This window comes from Arachis ipaensis, chromosome B10 (genome assembly GCF_059453495.1).
Source record: "Arachis ipaensis isolate K30076 ecotype BB chromosome B10, ASM5945349v1, whole genome shotgun sequence".
Lineage (NCBI taxonomy): Eukaryota > Viridiplantae > Streptophyta > Magnoliopsida > Fabales > Fabaceae > Arachis > Arachis ipaensis.
In genome coordinates this window covers 4,648,837-4,667,890 of record NC_142435.1, presented here as the reverse complement: position 1 = coordinate 4,667,890, position 19,054 = coordinate 4,648,837, and the positions used below count along the sequence as shown (strand labels likewise).

Below are 19,054 nucleotides of genomic sequence, written 5' to 3'. Positions count from 1 at the left end.
GAGATTCCCTCGGTCCCTGTCTCTGTTGGTAACATAAACACTGTACTCTCCATTCAATTCCGCACGCCACCACCTATAACGTCGCATTTTCAAACGCTTTCATCAGGGCCGTCCATTTCCTAATCATCACAACCATGATTCGAATCTCATTCAGGATCCCACATAACTCATTGTTACTAGTTACCCGATTGATAAACCGTTTCAGCAACTTTTAATGATGGTGCTAAGACTGCTAACGGGTCCCACTAGAAACTAAAACCCCCCAGTAATCCAGTATAAACCAACCACCGCAACGGGAGCGTGGAAATCACCGCGGCTCCCCGCCGCGTGAAGGTGTCAGATTAAGAAAAAGTAAAAAAAAAGAGAAGGATCAGTTTTTTTTCGTGTACGTCTACTTCTCCTTCCTCGCACACTCGCTCACTCTACTCCTTCCGCCATAGCTAACGGGAAAATAGTGAAACTCAGAAAACCAAAAAACCACGAGATATTGGAGAGAAGAAGTTGAACTAACTCTTTCGAGGAAACGAGAAATGACTTCAAAAACGGTGTAGTTTAGACAGGTTCCTACTTCCTAGCTTCCAATGCAATTACGACAGCGTCCCTCCGCCGTGCGTGGCGGTGGCGTGAACTACGCACCGCCGCCTTCACCTCCGTCGGTGAATTCAGTCTACAACATTATTCCGGTGCACGACGTCCTTGCTGACCACCCTTCCCAGAGGTCGCCGGAAGTTCGCGCCGCCGCAGCGGCTCTCCGTGCCGTTGGCGACCTACCGGAGCACCCGTACATACCAAGGGAGCCGCAGATGGACCTCTTCGACTGGCTAAGGTTGTTCTTCGGGTTCCAAAACGACAACGCTCGGAACCAGAGGGAGCACCTTGTTCTTCACCTCGCCAACTCGCAGATGCGGTTGGAGCCGCCGCCTGCCGCCGTCGACGCTCTCGACAGCGGCGTTCTGAAGAAGTTCCGGCGGAAGCTCCTCCGCAACTACACAGCATGGTGCTCCTACCTCGGCATGAAATCGAACGTGATCTTCCCCCGGCGCCGCACCCCTGACGATCTCTTCCGCCGCGAGCTTCTCTATGTCTGCCTCTTCCTCCTTGTTTGGGGAGAGTCCGGTAACCTTCGTTTTGCTCCCGAGTGTATTTCTTATATCTTTCATTTCATGGCAAAAGAGCTTAACTATGTTCTTGATGAGCACATAGACCCTGACACTGGTCGTCCATTTTTACCTTCTATTTCTGGTGATTGTGCCTTTTTGAAGTCTGTTGTTATGCCTATTTACTATACTGTTAAGACTGAGGTTGATAGCAGTAGGAATGGAAAAGCTCCTCACTCTGCATGGAGGAACTATGATGATATTAATGAGTATTTTTGGAGCAAGAGGTGCTTGAAGAAGCTTCAGTGGCCATTGAATTTGGAGTGCAATTTCTTTGGGACTACTCCGAAGAACAAGCGCGTCGGGAAGACCGGATTTGTGGAGCAGAGGTCATTCTGGAATGTTTATAAGAGCTTTGATAGGCTTTGGGTCATGCTCATTCTGTTCTTGCAGGCTGCAATCATTGTTGCTTGGGAGGGGACTGAGTATCCGTGGGATGCATTGGAGGGGAGGGATGTCCAGGTAAAGATGTTGACCTTGTTTATCACTTGGAGTGTGCTAAGGTTGCTTCAGTCGGTGCTTGATGCTGGGACTCAGTATAGCATGGTTACTAGGGAGACTAAATGGCTTGGAGTTAGGATGGTACTGAAGGGCATGGCTGCCATAACTTGGACTGTTTTGTTCTCTGTCTTTTATGCAATGATTTGGATTGCAAAGGGTTCTAATCGAGATTGGCCAGATGAGGCAAATCAGAGGATCATTACATTTCTCAAGGCTGTCCTTTTCTTTCTCATCCCAGAACTGTTGGCCTTGGTACTTTTCATAGTGCCGTGGTTACGCAACTTCATCGAGGAATTAGACTGGAGTATTGTATACTTTTTGACATGGTGGTTTCATACTCGGATTTTTGTGGGTCGTGGTGTGAGACAAGGGCTTGTAGATAATATAAAGTATACTTGTTTCTGGGTTCTTGTATTGGTTTCAAAGTTTTCCTTCAGTTATTTTATTCAGATTAAACCTTTAGTTGCACCAACAAAGGCTCTATTGAAGCTTAGGATGAAACATTACAAATGGCATGAGTTTTTCAGTAAAACCAACAGAACAGCGGTTGTTTTGCTTTGGTTACCTGTTGTGCTGATTTACTTCATGGATCTGCAGATATGGTATTCTATTTTCTCTTCCTTGTACGGTGCCACCATTGGTCTGTTCTCACATCTGGGTGAAATTCGGAATATCTCACAACTCAGACTTAGGTTCCAGTTCTTCGCAAGTGCATTGCAGTTCAATCTGATGCCAGAGGAGAGGCTTCTAAGTCAAAAAGCATCACCCATAAAGAAGCTTCGTGATGCCATCCACCGGTTCAGACTGCGTTATGGACTTGGTGGACCCTACACCAAGATTGAATCAAGCCAAGTGGAGGCTACTAGATTTGCCTTAATATGGAATGAGATTATCATTACTTTCAGGGAGGAAGATCTCATCAGTGATAGAGAATTTGAGCTCTTGGAACTGCCGCCAAATTGCTGGAATATTAGAGTTATTCGGTGGCCTTGTTTCCTTCTCTGCAATGAACTTCTGCTGGCACTCAGTCAGGCAAAGGAGCTGGAAAATGAGTCTGATACGTCCCTTTGGTTGAGGATATGCAAGAATGAGTATCGCCGGTGTGCTGTCATTGAAGCTTATGATAGCATTAAATATTTGTTTCGTGCAATTATTAAAGCTGAAAGAGAGTCCGTCATTGTGAATAATATATTTGGGGAGATAGAAACCTACATTCAGATGGGCAAGTTAACAGAAGCTTACAGAATGTCTCTGTTACCAAGGATACATGAAAAGGTGAGCGATTTTGTTCAGCTATTGCTGAAACCAGAGATCAATCTGGATAGAGCTGTAAATTTGTTGCAAGCCTTGTATGAGCTGTGTGTGAGATCATTCCCGAGGGTGAAGAAGTCCATCCCCCAACTGAAGGAGGAAGGTCTGGTTCCTGAGGACCCAGAATTGCTCTTTGAGAATGCTATTCAGTTTCCAGACGCTGAAGATACAGTTTTCATTAAGCAGCTCAGACGGTTGCATACAATTCTTACTTCCAGAGACTCAATGCACAATGTTCCTTTGAATCTTGAGGCAAGACGACGGATTGCTTTCTTTAGCAATTCCTTGTTTATGAACATGCCCCGTGCTCCCAAAGTTGAAAAAATGATGGCTTTCAGTATTTTGACCCCGTATTATGATGAGGAAGTTGTCTATAGCAAAGAGTCTCTCCGCAAGGAGAACGAGGACGGTGTCACTACCTTATACTATTTGCAGAGGATTTATGAGGATGAATGGAGAAATTTTATTGAAAGGATGCATAGAGAAGGCTTGGAAGATGAGGATGATATCTGGACAGCTAAAGCAAGGGACCTTCGCCTTTGGGTATCTTATAGAGGTCAAACATTATCTCGCACAGTCCGGGGCATGATGTATTATTATAGGGCCCTGAAGATGCTTTCCTTTCTTGATTCAGCCTCTGAGATGGACATAAGACAGGGATCAGAACATATTGGTTCACATAATCCAACAAATCATAACAGCAGTTTGAATGACCTATCCTCAAATAGGCCTCCATCTGCACGGAATCTCAGGAGGGCAGATAGCAGTGTGGCCCTGTTGTTCAAGGGACATGAATATGGGAGTGCTTTGATGAAATTCTCATATGTGCTGGCCTGCCAGCTGTATGGGCGCCACAAGGCAGAAAAAAATCCCCGTGCTGAAGAGATATTGTATTTGATGCAAAATAATGAGGCCCTTCGGGTGGCATATGTTGATGAGGTTTCTTTGGGGAGGGATGAAACTGAATATTACTCTGTTCTTGTTAAATATGATCAGCAATTGCAGAGTGAGGTTGAAATTTATCGGATCAGATTGCCTGGACCTTTGAAACTCGGAGAAGGGAAGCCAGAGAATCAGAATCATGCAATAATCTTTACACGGGGTGATGCAGTTCAGACCATTGATATGAACCAGGACAATTATTTTGAGGAGGCTCTCAAAATGCGAAATTTGTTGGAGGAGTTTAACATCCACTATGGTATTAGGAAGCCAACAATTTTGGGGGTCCGAGAGAATATCTTCACTGGTTCTGTTTCATCTCTTGCTTGGTTCATGTCAGCACAAGAGACAAGTTTTGTGACACTAGGCCAGCGTGTTTTAGCAAACCCCTTGAAAGTAAGAATGCACTATGGTCACCCGGATGTGTTTGATAGATTCTGGTTCTTAGGTCGGGGTGGAGTGAGCAAGGCCTCTAGAGTCATCAATATCAGTGAAGATATTTTTGCTGGATTCAATTGTACACTGCGCGGTGGCAATGTAACACATCATGAATATATACAGGTAGGCAAAGGAAGAGATGTTGGTTTGAATCAGGTATCCATGTTTGAAGCAAAGGTTTCTAGTGGCAACGGTGAGCAAATTCTAAGCAGAGATGTTTACCGGCTGGGCCATAGATTGGACTTCTTTCGCATGCTCTCAGTGTTCTATACAACTGTAGGATTTTATTTCAACTCCATGGTTATTGTACTGACAGTCTATGCCTTCCTTTGGGGCCGCCTTTATATGGCTCTCAGTGGCATTGAGGGGGAAGCCATGAATAATGCTACCAACAATAAAGCCCTTGGTGCTGTCATAAATCAGCAGTTTATAATCCAGCTTGGTCTTTTCACTGCTCTGCCAATGATCGTGGAGAACACTCTTGAGCATGGATTCCTTCCAGCTGTGTGGGATTTCTTGACGATGCAGTTGCAGCTTGCATCATTATTCTATACATTTTCCTTGGGAACCCGTTCCCATTACTTTGGTCGCACTATACTTCATGGGGGTGCAAAGTACCGGGCCACTGGTCGTGGTTTTGTGGTGGAGCACAAAAGTTTTGCTGAGAACTATCGGTTATATGCACGAAGCCATTTTGTGAAGGCTATTGAACTTGGAGTTATTTTAATTGTATATGCATCTCATAGTCCATTGGCCAAGAATACTTTTGTGTACATAGCAATGACGATCTCAAGTTGGTTTCTTGTAGTTTCCTGGATAATGTCCCCCTTTGTTTTTAATCCTTCTGGGTTTGATTGGTTGAAGACAGTATATGACTTTGAGGATTTTATGAATTGGATATGGTATCCAGGTGGCCCATTCAAGAAGGCAGAATATAGCTGGGAAACATGGTGGTATGAAGAACAAGACCATTTGAGAACAACAGGTATCTGGGGAAAGCTGTTGGAAATCATCTTAGATATTCGATTCTTCTTCTTTCAGTATGGTATCGTTTATCAGCTAGGCATTGCAAATGGCAATACCAGTATAAGTGTCTACTTGCTGTCGTGGATATACATGGTTGTGGTTGTTGGTATTTATATTATCATGGCATATGCACGGGATAAATATGCTACAAAGGAGCACATATATTATCGACTGGTTCAGTTTCTAGTGATTGTGGTCACAGTTCTTGTACTTGTTCTCTTACTAGAGTTCACTAAATTCAAATTTGTTGATCTTATCACAAGCATGATGGCGTTCATTCCCACTGGCTGGGGAATGATTTCAATTGCTCTGGTGCTCAGACCATTTCTACAGTCTACTATGATATGGGAGACTGTGGTTTCCCTAGCCCGGCTGTATGATTTGATGTTTGGGATTATTGTTATGGCTCCTGTGGCAGTGCTTTCATGGTTACCTGGATTTCAATCAATGCAAACTAGGATTCTCTTCAATGAAGCCTTCAGCAGGGGTCTTCAGATATCTAGAATACTTACTGGCAAGAAGTCTGCTTAAAATGTAATGTGATGAGATATCTTTTTTTTCCGTCCAAATCATTTTTATACTTAGTGAAATTTGTATACTCATTCGTTAATTTTGTCTTTTAGTAGTATTATCTTTGGATACTTGGATATTGTCTATGCTAATTAGTAGTAGTACTCTGAAGTTGAATCATACCAATTAAACTGAAACTAGCCCTGAAAGCATGAACTACAAAATTGTAACTTGGAAGTTTTGGTATTTAGATAGTAATATACGAATATGTATGTTTTGCTTACGTTAGTTTGATAATATGCATTTGCAGGTCACACCAAAGACAAAGGTTACGGCATTGCTGGTGAGAGATGGGTTTCTGTAGTTGCCCACGTAGTTTTGTCAAGAATCCTGTAACATGTTATTGGACCTGTAAAAGAAATAGAGAGAAGGTTATGGACAACTAGACACTAGCATCAGGTGGCGACTTTGACTGTTTGTAACCATGATGAACGGATGCCTACATATAAACCCATGTATGTACAGACCAAAAGCACTAGATTCTTTTCATAGCTTCATTTTCAATCAATTTCAGTTAAGCAACAAGTCATGTAGCTGCTGTTGAAATGCTGATAAATCATGTTGAATGTGAAGGCCATTGTTTTATTGAATGAATAAATACTCCGTTTTGGGCCATCTAAATTCTCCTTCAATTCTCTTTGCTAATTGCTACAATATTCACAGAAGAAACTGCATGATTGATTTTTTATGCGCTTTTTTCTACCTGAAGTTATGTCATGTATGATTGTTATTAGTTGATGGTATATGAAACTTACCTGCAAAAAATATTTCTTCTAACAGTTCTTAATAGAATTCTAATTCAAAACTTGGCATTTATTTTTCAGGTTGTGCTTTCTCAAACAGGCTTAGCCTTCTCTTCGAAATAGTGATAGCTTATGTACAATCACCCAATATTCTGTAGAGTATTATAATTATCAATCAACTTGCTGTACATCTTGTTAGAGTGCAACCTTATGTAACTATATACTTCATTGTCACATCTTCATTGATTTTCTAGGCTCTTCTACTTTCGTTTGACAGCTGCTGCAAATATTGGACACGTTAAAATTATTATATATAAATCTCAAATTCTTAACCTTTTGCTAGTGACCATGAAGTTTGAACCTCTAGTATCAGATAACATTTTGAATTTATTTATTATTTATTTTAAATAAATAAAGGTTCCTGCCCGTGTGAAGTGATGTGAAGATCAGATAACATTAGAAATTCCAGACCAAGAAAGAAACGACAACATTACAGATTGATGTTGACTCTGGTGTTTGATTAGGGGATAACAAATGAGAGAAAAATAAAAGCTCTCTTTCTTTTGCAGTGATACATCCTTCGAGATCAAGGAAGCTAAAGAAAAAATAGTAATAATAACGGGGGCAAAATTTGTGTAACAAGATATGATAAGCCGCCTGCAGGGCCAAAAAATCCTCTGTTGCTATAATGTGAACTGTGTATGTGACACTGCAATCTATGCCATCCATAGCTCAAAAATTTGGAGGCTACAAATCATTATACATACTGCAATCAATAATATTATATCAGTTTAAGCTATCACAATTCATCATTACCAATAGCAGGTACTTTCTCATATACAGAACTCTCTCTAAACCTCTTTGGAAGAATGCACCTGCTGCCAAATCTCTGTTGTAAGTATACAAGGACTGCAAACAGAACACCACCGCATGGTATTACAATGTCCCACGCAGTGGAGTAAAAACCCATTCTGTGGTTTGCATAGATATATGATGAATCAAGGAACCATGCAGTAGTGTGAGCCCTGTAAAGATCATATGCATGGGGCAGTATCCGAACAATGGTTGTTCCCACATAAAAAGAAGATGCCAGAGTATTCCCTTCTGCTTTGGATGTTATGTTAAATATTATTTGTGGGAGCAGAAAACCGTCGAGGAGCAAACCAGCATAGGATTTTAAGTCTTCCAAGATGGAAGGAGACTGGTAAGCTTGACCAAGAGGAAACTTAAACCTGTGGCGTGATAGCCGAAATGATCTAGATCCTTTCTTGTGACCACTCTTCCATATATGCACGAACCAAGCAACGAGTGTGCCACCAACGTACAATGGTAGAGTCATACAAAGAACCTTTTTCTCGGAAACCCACAAACCTGGCTGGCTTCCTTCATGCTGTCTCGAAGACCAGGTCAAATGGAGAAGACGCAGCTCGAGAAGGAAAGCAATCATTGTCACCATCCTCACAACTACTTCATTCACTTGAAACCAACCTTCACTCCCAAGAAACACAGTCTGCTGGCTGTGGCTAAACAAGGTTCCGAAGTTCAAAATCAGGGGAATCATGTGACCTAGAGTAATAACAAGCAACATCACAACCGAAATGTAAGGAAGCACTTCTGGGTGCTTTCTCACATGTAAGAGTTGCAATCCTACAAGTAAACATGCAAGTGTGTTTGATATCAACAACATAACAATCTCAAAATCCATTCTCCAGATTGATGCATCTGCCTGACTCGTGTAAATGGAACTTGAAGACAGCTGAAGAGGACCAAAATAGAAAGGATCAGACTTTAGTCTAGTGCTCTCTATAGTTCCTTTAACAGAGTCACGTCGCTTTGCATTCAATGCAGAAAACTGGACATTAATTACTATTTCACAGTCCATTGACTCATTCTTCATCAGTATTTTGCCATTTGATCTCAAATTCCTACATCCTGTCATACACAAATTTCCAGTATTCCTATTGTAGATTCCTTCAGCACTAATTTTAACTTCACCTGAAGAGATTTGACCAGTGAGGTTGAAATCAGGTGGAGGGTTAAAGTTCATTGTATAGCTGACGTTCAACAAACTGCTATAATTATCTGATCCAGTCCTTGGTGATTTCAGCTTTCCCATCTTTGTTGGAACCCCATATAGCCTTCCTTCATAGCTCTCTTCCCCAACAAATAGTGGTGATGAGTAACCAGAAGCTACTTGTCCTTTGTTGCTTCTAACGGTCATGCTAAATCGCATATCAGAAGAATATCCATCTGGATACTTCTTTCTTCCCTTCCCCCTATCATTCATCTTTCCTCCACAATATTTTCTTACCCTTTCAATCTCAGTATACACATATTGGAAACCTTGAAGACCCCTTGCAGACTTGAAGGAGCTCTTAAATCCAACTTTACCGAAGTAACCAGAATCACCAATCCCTTTGTCACTCCAAATCTGGCCCAAAGCAGAACTCCTGTTTCTCAACGACAAAACCGCAGGAAATCTCAGCGCAAGCTTAATTGAGCAATCTCCAACATAAGGATTACCTAAATCTCCTGTGAAGTTCAATATCCGGCAAGCAGATGCACAAAGCCGATTCTCCTTCTCATCCCACACACCCTCGGATATCAACGTTGTATTAGGATAAAATGGAAACATAAAACCATGGTAACTGGTGTCAGGAAAACCCAACAACATTTGAACCCTTCGTCTTGTCGCACATCTGCTACCATAAAAATACAAGAAATCCGGCAACTTCTGGGCACCGGAACCAATAGGGTTGCAATTAACATCACCACAGTGACTACCATATTCCAATTCAAACTGATCCATCCGTCCGCGAAACACAGTGCAGGCTCCTTTGCTAAGGTCTCCAAGGGGCAAATTCTCCCCATCAGATCCTCCAACACAACCACCATTCTCATTCCCAACTAGTGTAAACCTATAATCCGAACCCTGAGACAAAGCCAATATTGAAATAGGTTCAAAGTAATTCAAGCTACTCTTGTCATCAAAGCTTTCTAGGGTTCCACTAACCAAAGGATCCAAAACATTCAAATCCAAAGGGTAACTAAGCTTAAGAACAACATTAGCATTAATCACCTTGTAACCATAAGATCCTGTTCCAAGCATGCAAAGCTTACCAGAAGAACGTGACCAGAACCCCCTGAGAGTAGCTCGAATCCACTGTGAAACTCCCCAATTCGTAACTCTGTGACCTCGGTAAACCTTCCTCAGCGACCTTCTATAATTCGTGTTGGGCCGACGCTGCTGAAGAAGTATTTGGCCTCGGAGCTCGAAAACGTCGTCGTTTTGGGTAATGCGAATGGAGGTGACGCGGAAATTGAGGCGCTTGGAGTAGTCGGAGGCGGCGGATCGGTTGAAGAGGCGGTGGGCGCTGGTGAAGTAGCCAGTTTGGAAGCGGAGGGAGTCGGCGATGGCAGCGGAGGAGGTTGCGGCGGCATTGGGGCGGATCGGGAATGCGGTGACGAGGTTGTCGCAGAGGCGAATGTAAGTGGATTGAAAAGGAGAATCTGAGGCTGAAAAGGAGAACGTGAAGAAGGAGAAGAAGAAAAAGAACAAAAAGATAACAAATTTAGGGTTCGATGGAGAATTGCGGGTTTTTGAAGGGTTTAGAAGCAATGGATGAAGAAAAGAAAAAGAAGAAGAAATGGAGTCCATTGCTGAAACTTCTGTTTCTTGCTCCCTTCCGTTGGTCGTTGTGTTCGTTTGGTTAAAATAAAAGTCAACAAATCCTTTTTTTATTTTTGAACTCTGTGTAATGATGTAATTATTAATAAAAAAAGGTGATCAATCTCTTGTTTTTTAAACTTGCTCTCTCATTAGTTGCAGCAAGGTATACATAAATTAAGGTCTATACCCTTTTTAATGGTAGTTTTGTTCTCAATCTTCAGTTCTTCACCAAAGCATTGTTTGCATTTGCTTCATTTTATTCTGAAACCGGTCATATTTTAGAATGCAAGGATCACCAATATGTTTGTTTCTTACCATGATTTATCGAAGATAAGCAATACTTTGATTAGGAACCATACTTAGATATTGCTAATTTGCTAGTTGCTGCTATATAACATCAAATCATTGTGCATGAAACATGAAAAGACACATTTAAGGCATAAAGCAAAGCAATCAATGCAATGCTTCTTATTTCATTTTCATTATATTTCACATATGCAATCAAATATGATACACAGAGACCATAAGGTTTTTTTTTTTTTTTTTGGGTACATCATTGACATTTCATACCAAATCGTGGTTGTAGTGAACATAGCATAGATGGGTGTTTTAACATATTTTACAGATCCCATGAAAACAAATTAATTATACATATGGTTGGACTGTCCTAGCAGGATTACTCACTACTTAGGACTAGCTTCTTTTTGCAGCTCAATATACTGGCTGCAATCAATTCCCTTATCAGAAAATGCCTCAACAAGCTTGGGGAAGAGCTTAGCCAGCATAATTTTGAATCCTGTAGAAGTCCCCTTCTGGTTTTCATCCTCGGATTTTCCAGAACCAGAAGTGCCTCCGATGGGAGCGCCTTCGAGATATGCCTTACAGGCAGAAAGTATATGACACGAGCGTTGTCTAAAGTGCTCTTCCACCAGTGCCTCAAAATGCTGCAACAGGCAACATTGCATGCATGTTTTACATGAATAAATGTCCAACACTATTTCACAATAATAAAGGAAAACCAAGCTTAAGTACTAGTAGTATTTATTTTACCTTGGGTGGCTTTCTCAACAGATACAACATCGATTTGCAGGTGACAAGAAAAGCATTTTCATTGTAACTGACTGAGTTTTTCTCTCCTTCGGCTCTTCCAATTTGTTGATCATATCCGGCCTCATTGAAATAAGGTTTCTCATTAAGGACAAGGGCCTGCAGGGAGAGAAGGACTTGAAGGATTGTGGAGGATGCAGGGTTCCACACTTCGCTGGCCGTGCCAGTCCATGTATTCAGGAGACTCAGACACACTTTTCCCGACTCATACAAATTAGGATTTAATCTGAGCCCACCAGAATGGTAGTGCACCATCTGCATGGAGTTTACATGGCCAAAATGACTGCATTAGAGCATATTCATAAACCAATATGCAGTTTTTCTATGCATGAATAAACATGAAAATAATTCAACAAGCACAGCAAACCTAAATCCGAAAGCTTACAGGTGGTTCACTGGGATACTCTCGAGGAAAACATATGTCAAAGAAGAAGAGCCCATCATGATAAGGCGTCCCAGACGCACCCACAATGGCTGCTCTCATGAGATCCATTCTTTCTTCGAAAACACGGACATAAATAGTTTCTGTTTGGCCAAAAAATATACTAAGTGAATTTGCAGAGACTTTGATTTCTAAAGTAAAAGTTTTCAGTAACTACCACCAAATCTAATGGTCCTGGTCTTCCTAAGAATGAAACTGGTCTCAAACTTAATCTTCTCTATTAATTACAATGTAAAAAGGAATTAGAAACACTATGAACTTATATTCTGACCCAACTCTGAGCTTATATTCTGAGTTTAAGCACTGTATAATATAAAACATGTTTTCAAAACCAATGAGATGAAATGCAAACCAGGAAGATTTTTCTCCAGGATGCTCCATTCTTGCTGAACCTTTTTCACCCAATCTCTTTTTACCTACAATGAAACAAAAGGGATGAATAAAATTAAGGTTTTCATTGTAATTATATGTCGCTGTAATTGCTGATACGCAAATTTCTAACCTGAGATATCGCCAACCCTTTTCCCTTATCAAAAAAGTGGTGGTCTGAGCAATTATCTATCATATCAAACTGCTTTAACTGATTAGAACTGTTGCTATCTAAAGAAACTGGAGAATCATTTCTCTCATGAATCTTAACGAACTCAGAATATGGAAGTTTGTCTTCATTTGTCTCCAACCCACTCACTGGAGTTGACTCGGGGCAGGGACCACAAGTTTCAAAATCTTTCTTTTCAAGAAAATTGGTTCCTTTTTCCTCTTCAAATGTAGGGACTCGGGAAACTGCTCCATAAAGTGAAGTTACACCAAATGTTTGGAATATGCTGGTTTTAATGCTTGAAAAAAGTTCAATTGCAGCTTGAGGAATAGAAAAGGAACTGCACTCTCCTGGATGCTTTTCATGATTCCCTCTACCACTATCACAATTTAATAAGTCCTGATAATGAAAACATGAAACTCAGCTCATGATTGGACAATAACCTTGGAAAACTTAATCAATCTAATAAAAAGATTACGATTATTGATTTCTAACATGAGACCTCTATATCTCAATGTCCCAATTAAGCATCTCACACACAAAAAAAAGTGATAGTAATATGAAAGCATAATTCGAGAAGTTATTGCCCTCACCTTTCCCTTCTGGTCAGAAGGAAGACTTTCATGTACAATCATCTCATGAGTCAACTCCTCAACATTTACTTCATTAGGAACAGGGGTTGCAGTTGAATCTTCATGTTTATCAATGCGAAAAATTTCATAAGGTACAACCTGTGAGGGGAAAATTATAAGGACTTCCCGTAGATGAAAGGCTACAAAGTGAAGTAATATAACGAAGTCTAACATGGTTCCATCTCAGTTCCACGGCTCATCAAATATAAGGATTCTGACAATGAAAGGAATAATTTATCTATTCTATCACAAGAGAGTTGAAATAATCATCCTAATCTCACCAAACTCTACCCTGACTTCAGCTTAGATACCTAAGAAGCACAACGAAATTTTCATCTTGATAAGCATAAACAAAAACTTCATAAGTTTGATCTCACCACAGACCAGTAGCATCATTAACTACAAAATATTGAGAACAAAAAGTTTGATTTCATACCTTGGTTGTTAAACCAGTAGCCCATTTCACCTCAACATCACCATCTTCGAAACTGACAACATTACCAAAACAAGACAGGTAAAAGTCATCAGGGAACTTATTCTGATCACTGATTTCATCCTTGCCTCTCAGAGGATCATCTCCATTCAAGTCGGTCACTGACTTTGCATTATCCTTATCAGCTTGGGAATCAATCTGTTTCTGAGCCTTGAACACAATATCACCAAAACAGCAGGAATAATCTGGGTGCTCCACAAGTTCATAGGCACTTACAGTTTCAATCATTGTTTCTCCGGCCAGATTATCTACCTCAGATATGGGAACAGTTTTCCATTGTACTGTTACCGTACGCTCTTTTGCGTCGACAGATTGAACAACACCCCATCTTTGACTGCTAGGCTTAAGAGGATCATCAGAAGCTCCTTTCTCCAGTACAAACTGCTGAGGCCAAAACTCATGAGTGTTTATGACATTAACTGGGATTAAGTTCTGTGGGTCTAATCCCAAAGTATGTTCCCCATTTTGCCACACAACATCCACTTTAGTCTTTATCTTCCCAACTATGAATATTTCCCCAATACTAGAGTTGAGGTTTCTTCTCTTATATCCTCTTGCCATATTATGTTCAGCAGAAATATCACTCGTAGAAGAATCTTGAAACATCTCTTTCTTTTGGTCTGCGATAGGGAGCATGCACCAATCACCAAGCTGCCAGTTTACATGCGAAAAACACGACAGCAAGGTCAAGTTTTTGGAATCTTGCCAGCAGGTGGGATCATTGACATTGACATTAGAATTGAATCCAAGAACAGAAGCGATCCATTTAACATAAACAAGACCAGCATCCACAGCATATACAGTTCCTTCATCTTGATTGTCTCTCCAAGTGCCACAAAGCCATCTAGCCGATTTAGAAGCAGTGGAAGACTTAACCTTTACTCTTTGTCCTGGATAGTATGGATACTGTGAATCCTCAAGAAAACTTTGACTGATTGGTAAAATCTTCTCTTTTTCCAATGCGATAATCTCACATTTTGCTCCATCATCAAACAATACAGTCACTCTATCCACCACCTTTTGAACTTGACCAAGCCATGGTCCCTTGACCACAAAATCACCTTCTGAAATGGAGCGAATCTTCAGAAGTTTCTTGGAGTTTACATTTTTCAATATGTTTCCCCGAACATTTTCCAAATCGACAGACATATCAACACTTACAACCCTGCCCATCTGTCCAGATGGATCTGACAACGAGCAGACCACATCCCCATGAGCAAATGCCCTCTCAAATGAGAGAAAATCATCAATTTTTTCAATGCTTTCTTCTAAACTGGATAATATGCTGCAAGCTTTCCCACCATATAAAAAATCAATATCCTCTTGATCATCGCTGCTGCTGCTGTCACTGGAGGTCTCCCAGTCCGAATCAGCAATGTGTGAATCCATCAACCAGATGTCTGTCATAAATGCGTCCATTGTAACATCAATGGCAAAATCACAAGAATATAATAACACAACAATAGGAAAAGATAGAGTTGGTAGTCAATGCAGAGGAATTCTCACCACTCAGAAAGATAAGATTCAGAAGTAATCTGCAATCAGTAATATCTTGTGGAAAGGAACACGACCTGGTAATGAAAATGTAGAGTTTATTTATTATTTATCTATTTATTCTCTTTGACAGAGCTAAGCATAGTAGTCTCCTTTCCTTACTAACCAAAGCCTTTAGCAGACAATTGATCATACTAGACAGACAATTTTTCTCATATTCATATAGGAAAATTAACAATAAGTAGGAATTCAATAAGATCATTACCTTCTCAACCAAATAGAATCATCAAACCCTAGTGTCTGTATATATAGCAATTCACAACAGCTACGTTGATCTTGACCTCAAGGAGAGCCGTGTACAATGCCTGATTGATACTGCTATTTCTTTCAGATAGAAACTCAGTTTCTTAAAAGGAATATCTTGATCACTGAAAGTCTGAAACTGATGATTAGATACCAAAGGAGCTTAGCCTAACAGGATAACCTGTGTCAACTAAGGACTCCAAAATGCCAAAGGAGATTTGCCCAGTTTTTGAACTGGAAATTTAAACAGAAACTCAAGAAGTTTCAAAGACTGAAAGTATCTTTTTTTTTTTTTCTGGTTTTCAGGAAGTAACTACTTGGGGAATTAGAGGAAGCAGGTAAGGTAACCAAATGTTGCCAAAGAAGATTTGCCCTAGTGAAAATAGTTCCTAGTGGATAGTGGAATTACTTCAGAATAGTAATCTTTGTCTTGAGATGACAGAAATTGTTCCAAGCCAAAGGAAATTAAGTAACTTTTGCCAAAGGAGATTTGCCCAATGCCCAACAGAGCAGAGTCTTCAAACATAAATAACTTCTTTTGGAAGGATAATAAGTTTGCTTCTTCCAAGATTGGAAGCTATATTGCCAAAGGAGATTTGCCCCACAAGTCTATCTAGAACCAAGGATATTAATTACTATCCAAAACACATACACTACAGATTCTAAAGCACGAAAGGGTTTAGAACATTCAACAGATAAGGTGAAATTGAATACAAATATCTGCTCAGATGACCCGTCTGAAAGAACTTAGTCAAAACTGAACCACAATTGCCAATCCATCATTGCTGAAAGTCAAAAGAGGTTATCACCAGATCATATCGTTTAAACCTGCAGCACCATGATTAGGACAAATATGAAAAGCATATGAGAAACAACAAAATAATGATAAACTGTTAATCTTACATCTAATTCAGGAGCCAAGAAACAGGCTGGGAATTGATTAATTTAATCAACTATTTTCAATAAGTCAATATTCTAAATTGCACATCAAAGATATGCAACCTCACTGTGTTTTGAATTTTGATAATAATAAATAAAACAAATTCTTCCGCAATTTCCAATTTCTTTTTGGAAGGGGATCAACAATATCCACAGAAAAGGAGTGATATTTATCATACATGAACCAACTTATAATTTTTTTATTATTGAATAAGCCTAGCTGCTCCTATATACCTGGAAGAAAAGAACAATACAAACAAACAAACAATCCTTTGGGTACTGAATTTCACAGAATAAGATATAAAAACCATCCGAAAGAGTTCAGACATAGAAAAATCTGGAATCTATAAGAAAGGATGAAACTTTGCAGGGGAAAGAAGAAGAAACTGTACCATTGAGAAAAGCGAGATGATTGAAGTTGAACCCATGTAAGCCATGACGGTTACAGCACAAGAGACAAAAAGGGCCATAGTAATAACTCAAAAAGGAATGAACTTCACCAAAGATTGGAAGTGGCAGCCATGAATTTCGTTGAAGCAGTTATATATTGAAATTCAGATAGGACTGGTTCCATAGCCAGTTCCACCACCCTCAACTCTACCACCCAACTTTGGAACCATTTTCATTTTTCAGAGACACATGCAGTGAGAATATGGCAAATTGGCAACTTTGTTTCTTTGTTTGGTTAGTTTAGAGTTTGCACTTAAAAATTCATACAAAGATGGGACCTTTTTTCCTGTTGAATAACCAATCAGGGAAAGAAATTAGAATACACCAAACCTAACTAACAGGATGAGACACACAGATACTGTTACTCTTCAACTAGACACTACACTTACCCTATTTAACCACTTTAAAGTTTAAACTAAACTTTTTAGTAATTTAAAATAATTATGTTATTTGTTCATCAAAAATAATATTTATGAATGTTATTATATATATAAAAATATATTTTTGATCTTTTATAAGTTTTTTTATTATAATACTGTAAATAAGTTTATTTTTTTTTGTGACAGTAAATAAATTTGACTATTCATCCACTATAATGTGTTTAACTTTTTGGTGATTAATTATTTAATTAAAAATATATTAAATCAATATATATAAATAAACATAAATATGTATTAATTAATTTGTTAATTGATTTTTATTGTATGTGTAATATCTTTTATTTTCAAATGTACAAATAAGTGAATCATCTTTAAGTTTTGATTTTTTTTTTTTATAATTTAGTTTTTATTTTGTTTGATGTCTATACAAACTTAAACTATTTTCTATTCCAAGAAAATATATAGTACTATACTACTGTAAAAGTGAAAGATACACTATGAACGGTTCTAAGAGACACTAAAGTTCAATTTTTATTTTTATTTTATTAAAAACGAAATTAGTTTTTTTTTTTTTTATAATAGGGAGGAAATCTTTATAGATAATTTTGCATTGCATGCTAATTAATAAAAATGAAACAAACAAAAAACTTAATAAATATTTAGTTTTATTTTACAATATATAATATTACATGACAAACAATTTTATAATTAACATATAGTCAATATAGAAAAAAAAAATAGAGAAATTAATTAACCAAGTATATTTTCTTCTTTTGTAAAGAAGATCTTTTGTGAAAAAAGAGTGGCCCTTAACAAGATGCTTTTTGGAAATCAATGTCTTTAAACTCTATTTAACATCTGCTTTATCTTGGTGTTATTCCTGTAAGCAAAGTTCATTTATCACTTTATTCCAAGCAATTGTGACATTTATGAGTAACTTAAGCTTCAAATGAAGAGATTAAAAAAATGAAAATAAAGGAAATTAAAGTCTATTATTTCATTTGAGGTCTTAACACCAAGAACAAAAACATTCATATATATATAACTGATAGTGATATAATTAAGCACTACTCAACAGTAGGAGTTATTAACAATTTCTGGTTAGCCATTAAGCAAAGATTATCTCAGGTTTATTCCCTTGGATATCCTATTAAACACATGCTACTTTTCTATGGCAAAAATGAATATTCTTGATTATCCAAAACTAAGTGGGATGATTTAACATGAACTGCTATATGAAGCTTGCATTTGAAAAGACCACAAGACAAAGGAACACACTCTCTTTAGGAATGTTTGAAGAAACAAGCTAAGCAAGTGCTTAATTCTCTTTTTTAATTCCTAATAAAAGATAACAAACAGAGAGAAGATATTAGGAACCAATGAATTTGGTTGTATTGTATGTTAGAATAAGCATTTTCCTTTACAAGTTGCCAATGTTGAAAAGAATGTGACTTGTCCCTAACAGCACTATCTAAGACACTACTAACTGAAAATGACAATTTCCTAACAACTTTTTTTCACTTCCTATGACCATATGTTGAAGTATTAAACTCTTTTCTTTTTTCTCTTTTTGTTGGGTGGATTTCTGATTTAACTATTCCTTTTGTACCTTTATTGTCCATGTGCCCTAGATTTCATTCACAATTCCAATGACCCTTTGATGATTACTTAGGACCATTTTTTTTTTTTTTGAAGACATGAAGGGTAGGTTCTTTCCCTTTTTTTTTTTTCCTATGGGACAAATTAAACAATCATTTAAAAGTAACACTTGATGAAAATGTTTTGGATTCTTGATGTTCTAGTTTATCCACAAGTTTGGTTCTATCCCTAATGAATGCATCTAAAGTTGCCATGCCAAAGGAAAGAAAGCAAAGCATTCATCAGCTTTCTTGGTTTCAACTGAATCATTCATGTTTCTTTT

At 38.6% G+C, this 19,054-nt stretch overlaps 3 protein-coding genes and 1 non-coding gene across 7 annotated transcripts; 2 read left to right on the top strand and 2 right to left on the bottom strand.

The window, feature by feature from the left end:
* Positions 1 to 173: 173 nt before the first annotated feature.
* On the top strand, positions 174 to 7,027 carry LOC107622171 (callose synthase 11). 2 transcript variants are annotated; one of them, XR_001616111.3, is made up of 3 exons: positions 200 to 5,906; positions 6,193 to 6,397; positions 6,767 to 7,027. XR_001616111.3 is itself a non-coding variant. In XM_016324061.3 (2 exons), exon 1 carries the CDS (start codon positions 582 to 584, stop codon positions 5,901 to 5,903), a length of 5,322 nt encoding a protein of 1,773 aa, XP_016179547.1. In that variant the 5' UTR covers positions 174 to 581; the 3' UTR covers positions 5,904 to 5,906; positions 6,193 to 6,557. The 2 variants fall into 2 exon arrangements, 1 of the variants encoding a protein (XP_016179547.1); XM_016324061.3 differs by lacking the exon at positions 6,767 to 7,027 and having other exon boundaries at positions 174 to 5,906; positions 6,193 to 6,557.
* Positions 3,544 to 3,626, top strand: LOC148578988 (small nucleolar RNA J33). Its single transcript, XR_015899261.1, has one exon. It is a non-coding gene; the product is annotated as a small nucleolar RNA J33 (small nucleolar RNA).
* A 96-nt stretch (positions 7,028 to 7,123) lies between the features above and the next one.
* On the bottom strand, positions 7,124 to 10,452 carry LOC107622174 (DUF2921 family protein, putative (DUF2921)). The gene is made up of 2 exons (XM_021113210.2): positions 9,765 to 10,452; positions 7,124 to 9,617 (listed from the first exon to the last, which is right to left on the bottom strand). The coding sequence occupies exons 1-2, from the start codon at positions 10,341 to 10,343 to the stop codon at positions 7,485 to 7,487; spliced, it is 2,712 nt and encodes a 903-aa protein (XP_020968869.1). The 5' UTR covers positions 10,344 to 10,452; the 3' UTR covers positions 7,124 to 7,484.
* A 334-nt stretch (positions 10,453 to 10,786) lies between these two features.
* Positions 10,787 to 17,158, bottom strand: LOC107622175 (putative ubiquitin-conjugating enzyme E2 24). 3 transcript variants are annotated; one of them, XM_016324063.3, is made up of 10 exons: positions 16,696 to 17,158; positions 15,327 to 16,192; positions 15,074 to 15,138; positions 13,511 to 14,967; positions 13,036 to 13,173; positions 12,407 to 12,841; positions 12,257 to 12,320; positions 11,848 to 11,987; positions 11,406 to 11,717; positions 10,787 to 11,299 (listed from the first exon to the last, which is right to left on the bottom strand). In XM_016324063.3, exons 4-10 carry the CDS (start codon positions 14,954 to 14,956, stop codon positions 11,039 to 11,041), a joined length of 2,796 nt encoding a protein of 931 aa, XP_016179549.1. In that variant the 5' UTR covers positions 14,957 to 14,967; positions 15,074 to 15,138; positions 15,327 to 16,192; positions 16,696 to 17,158; the 3' UTR covers positions 10,787 to 11,038. The 3 variants fall into 3 exon arrangements, with proteins under 3 accessions (XP_016179549.1, XP_016179550.1, XP_088359948.1); XM_016324064.3 differs by lacking the exon at positions 15,074 to 15,138 and having other exon boundaries at positions 16,696 to 17,123; XM_088503822.1 differs by lacking the exons at positions 15,074 to 15,138; positions 15,327 to 16,192; positions 16,696 to 17,158 and having other exon boundaries at positions 13,511 to 14,974.
* Positions 17,159 to 19,054: the final 1,896 nt, after the last annotated feature.

Bases quoted from the DNA above. Each gene is read 5' to 3' on its own strand.
- LOC107622171 (XM_016324061.3), top strand. From the start codon at position 582: ATGCAATTACGACAGCGTCCCTCCGCCGTGCGTGGCGGTGGCGTGAAC.
- LOC107622174 (XM_021113210.2), bottom strand. From the start codon at position 10,343: ATGGACTCCATTTCTTCTTCTTTTTCTTTTCTTCATCCATTGCTTCTA. The intron at 9,618-9,764 runs GTGATTAATGCT...GCTTTGTCTCAG, and splicing joins CAGGATCTTATGGTTACAAG to GGTTCGGATTATAGGTTTAC.
- LOC107622175 (XM_088503822.1), bottom strand. From the start codon at position 14,974: ATGACAGACATCTGGTTGATGGATTCACACATTGCTGATTCGGACTGG. The intron at 12,321-12,406 runs GTTAGAAATTTG...GTTTCATTGTAG, and splicing joins AAGGGTTGGCGATATCTCAG to GTAAAAAGAGATTGGGTGAA. The intron at 11,988-12,256 runs GTTTGCATTTCA...TTGGCCAAACAG, and splicing joins CCTGGAGAAAAATCTTCCTG to AAACTATTTATGTCCGTGTT.